The sequence below is a fragment of the Zeus faber genome (genome assembly GCF_960531495.2).
Source record: "Zeus faber genome assembly, chromosome: 11".
Lineage (NCBI taxonomy): Eukaryota > Metazoa > Chordata > Actinopteri > Zeiformes > Zeidae > Zeus > Zeus faber.
In genome coordinates, this window is record NC_137205.1 from 6,234,427 (window position 1) to 6,238,138 (window position 3,712).

Consider the following 3,712-nt stretch of genomic DNA (forward strand, 5'->3'; position numbering starts at 1 on the left):
TGTAAAAGTTTATACAGACCATCGACCACTAGTGTTCCTCTCACGTATTATAACCATAACCACTGCCTGGTTAACTGGTCCTTGATTGTACAGAATTATAATCTCTATATTAATCACAAAAAGGGCTCTGAGGCCTCGTTTTCCTCCCCAAGATGGCCGCCCTTTAAAAAGACACTCCTCCTCAGAGAAGAGGGCTAGGATAGGTACCCTGTACATTTACAACACGTACGACTGTTTTCTGTCTAGAAACACAAGGCAAGAGGTGGATGCCACACCTTGTGTGTTTTCCTGTCGATTACTAGCTTGGCTAGTCAGGGTTTTGGTTCTTTTCTTTCAGTTCAGGTAGGTGAGTAGATGTCTCTCGGCTCTGGTTATGGTCTGAGTTCACTGATGTCCTAGACTGCCACAAAGTGAACGTAACACAATTGGCCTTGTAAAAAGGGCCCTTAAAGGGGCGCTTTGGGTGGTACAAATATGGGACGTTTTTCAACTTCAATGATCAACTTCACCTCGTCCATGTCGAAAACCAACAGTGGTGGGGTTCACCACTTGCCCACTTTTTTCTCACCTTTCAACTTTCACGAGCCAATCAATGTGTAAGCGAGGTCTCTGGTACAATGTAGGCTAGTGGGCTGTTCATATAATTACACATTATAAACACATTTAACACATTTAAATTGATTGCACTGGAACTCTGGAAATGGCCCCCCCAATTTTTTTTTCTTTTTTAAATAGGCCCTTTGTGCAAAAATAAAGAAATGCCACGTGGCTCCTGGCCATGTGGAATTTCTTTATTTTTGCTTAGTGTAGCACCAAAAGTGGATTAACATGGATTCAATAGGAAACGTGAACACAATTCAAAATGCTTTTTAAATTCAAGTTAATGAAGATGTCCATATTTTTTACACAGTTACATTGTCAAGTTGATATTCTCAATGTGCATCAAACAAGTGAGACCCTCAGACTCTGGGACCCCCTGATGTGGCGCTTTGTTGCATTTCCTCCTTGAACCCTTCTCCTCCCTTTCCACTCAGCGCTCTTCCTCTTTTTCCTCCTCCATTTCTCGGTCTGGGCCGCCTGCCTCTGACTCATGCCATCCGGTGACTGGTGCCCGTGCGCGTTGTGTTGCTAAAGGGGATGGTAGCTCAGGCGGTAGAGCTGGTGGTCTAGTGATCTAAAGTTTGCTGGTTCGATCCCAGGCTCCTCCTGCTAGCATGCTGTAGTGTCCTTGAGCAAGACACTTAACCCCTAATTGCTCCTGCTGGCTGCGTCCGTCGGTGTTTGAATAATTGTAAGTCACTTTGGATAAAAGCGTCTGCTAAATGTAATGTAATGTTGCTGTTGAAACCTCAAGTCACTTTTCCCATCGATCGTGTTGGCTCCAGGTTGTTTCTTCTGACTACTGTGCTCCTCTGATATATATATATTTATTTTTTAAATATGTTTTGAGCCTGCGCTGCCTTCACAACTAAAATTTTCATGAAAACTATTCTTATGGTTTTGCATTTTTCAAATACGCACTCACACACAGGAACATACAAAGGGTTTTTTTTTCCCGTAGCTGTCATCCTTCCTAATACTATATGTAGTATGTTGGTGTGCGCGCACACACACACACACACACACACACACACACACACACACACACACACACACACACACACACACACACACACACACACACACACACACACACACACACACACACACAGTGTACGGGAGACAAAAATACACACCAACTGCCTCCCACTCGCTTGCCCCCTGTACACACTCTCTCTCTCTCTCTCTCTCTCTCTCTCTCTCTGTCTCTCTCTCCCCCTCAAAGTGTTACTCATGACAGTGTGGTGCTGAGCGGCAACCAGTCGTGGTTTTTCCCCCTCACCACTCTCTCTCTCTCTCTCTCTCTCTTTTCTCTCTCTGTCTCCCTCTCTCTGTCTGTTGCTGGCTGCCGACATCTCTTCTTCCCTCTCCTTTCCTCTCCTCTCAGCTCCTCTCTCTCCCTCTCTCTGTCCTCTGTCAGTTGTTGTTTATCCTTTATCAGCCTTTACTCCCTCCCTTCACTCCCCCACCCTCAACCAGGGGGGTTAGTGGGTGTGTGTGTGTGTGTGTGTGTGTGTGTGTGTGTGTGTGTGTGTGTGTGTGTGTGTGTGTGTGTATGTGTGTGTGATCAGGAGCGCTGCCGGAGGAGTGTGTGAGTCGCGTGTCTCCTCGTAATGGAAGCGGTGGCTCTGTATTCATTCCGTGCAACGGAGGGCGATGAACTCAGCTTCAACAAGGGTGACGTGCTCAAGGTAGGGAATATCTATCTATCTATCTATCTATCTATCTATCTATCTATCTATCTATCTACCTATCTATATCTATCTATCTGAGAGTTAAGCGGGTAGGTCTTTCGGCAATGCCATTCACTGGAAAAGTTTGGTTTAACACATGCATGCTCTCTCTCTCTCTCTCTCTCTCTCTCTCTGTCTCTCTCTCTCTCTCTCTCTCTCTCTCTCAGTTGTGATAAAATTTATAAGTGAAGCATAGAGATTCTCTGGGTGCCCCCTTAGTGCTGCTGCTGCTGCTGCTGCTGCTGCTGCTGCTGCTGCTGCTGCTGCTCACGGACTGTTGCTTTTTACGTTCCGGCTCGTTGGGAACGTTGCTATACGATTTTTAAAAATCTTCTCAAGCTTCATGCAGACAGTTCAGAAAATGGCGTTAACTAAATATGTTTCTGTGGTGTTCCTGTGGATACTCTGCGTTTCAATGCACCCCTGAAATAGTTGGGTAGATAAACAGATAGACAGACAGATTGACAGACAGACAGACAGACAGACAGACAGACAGACAGACAGACAGACAGACAGACAGACAGACAGATAGATAGATAGATAGATAGATAGATAGATAGATAGATAGATAGATAGATAGATAGATAGATAGATAGATAGATAGATAGATATCCGGGGGTGAAATTGCAGTGTTACAGCAGCACACATCAAAACAAAAGGCAATAATAATAAATGTATGAGAAAAAATATTTTTAAAGTTATGCAAAATAATAAACAATAGAACAAATTGATAAATCATAGAATAAACCTAAAAATGTACAATAAAAAATAAACCTCTATATCGACAAGTCAGACTCAGAAGTATAGGAAACTTTGCAAGTCAAATTAGGACATTTTACTGCATGTATGAACATATGTATATGTATGTGACTAATAAACCTCTTGAATCTTGAATCTTGAAGTTATAATATATGTCTTATATACTGATCAGCCACAACATTGAAACCACCACTAATTACCACTAATATTGTGTACCTCATGCCGCCAAAAACAGCTCTGACCCGTTGAGGCGTGGACTCCACAAGATTTCTGAAGGTGTCCTGTGGTTTCTGGCACAAAGACATTAGCAGCAGATCCTTTAAGTCCTGTAAGTTGTCAGGTGGGCTCTACATGGATCGGGCTTGTTGTTCCAGAACATCCCACAGATGCTCGATCGGATTGGACCCTGACCCCAGCCATCCACATGATGTAGAAGAAAACGTGATTCATCACACAGGGCCACCTCCTTCCATTGCTCCAGTTCTGATGCTCACATGCCCATTGTAGGCGCTTTTGAGGGTGGTCAGGGGTCAGCATGGGCACTCTGAACGGTCTGCAGCCACGCAGCCTCAAACGCAGCAAGCGGTCACGCACTGTGTTCTGACACCTTTCTATCATAG

The 3,712-nt window shown here is 44.2% G+C and overlaps 1 protein-coding gene across 2 annotated transcripts in view; it reads left to right on the forward strand.

Annotated features, from left to right (window-relative positions):
- The first annotated feature begins 2,180 nt into the window (after nt 1–2,180).
- The window catches only part of grapa (GRB2 related adaptor protein a), a 46,184-nt gene continuing 44,652 nt past the window's right edge, over nt 2,181–3,712 (forward strand). Inside the window, exon 1 of one of the 2 annotated variants that reach the window (XM_080009772.1) lies at nt 2,181–2,291. In XM_080009772.1, the coding sequence (XP_079865898.1) occupies nt 2,214–2,291 (78 nt within the window). In that variant the 5' untranslated portion in view covers nt 2,181–2,213. The remainder of the gene's footprint in view (nt 2,292–3,712) is intronic. The other variant, XM_080009771.1, reaches the window with a different exon arrangement.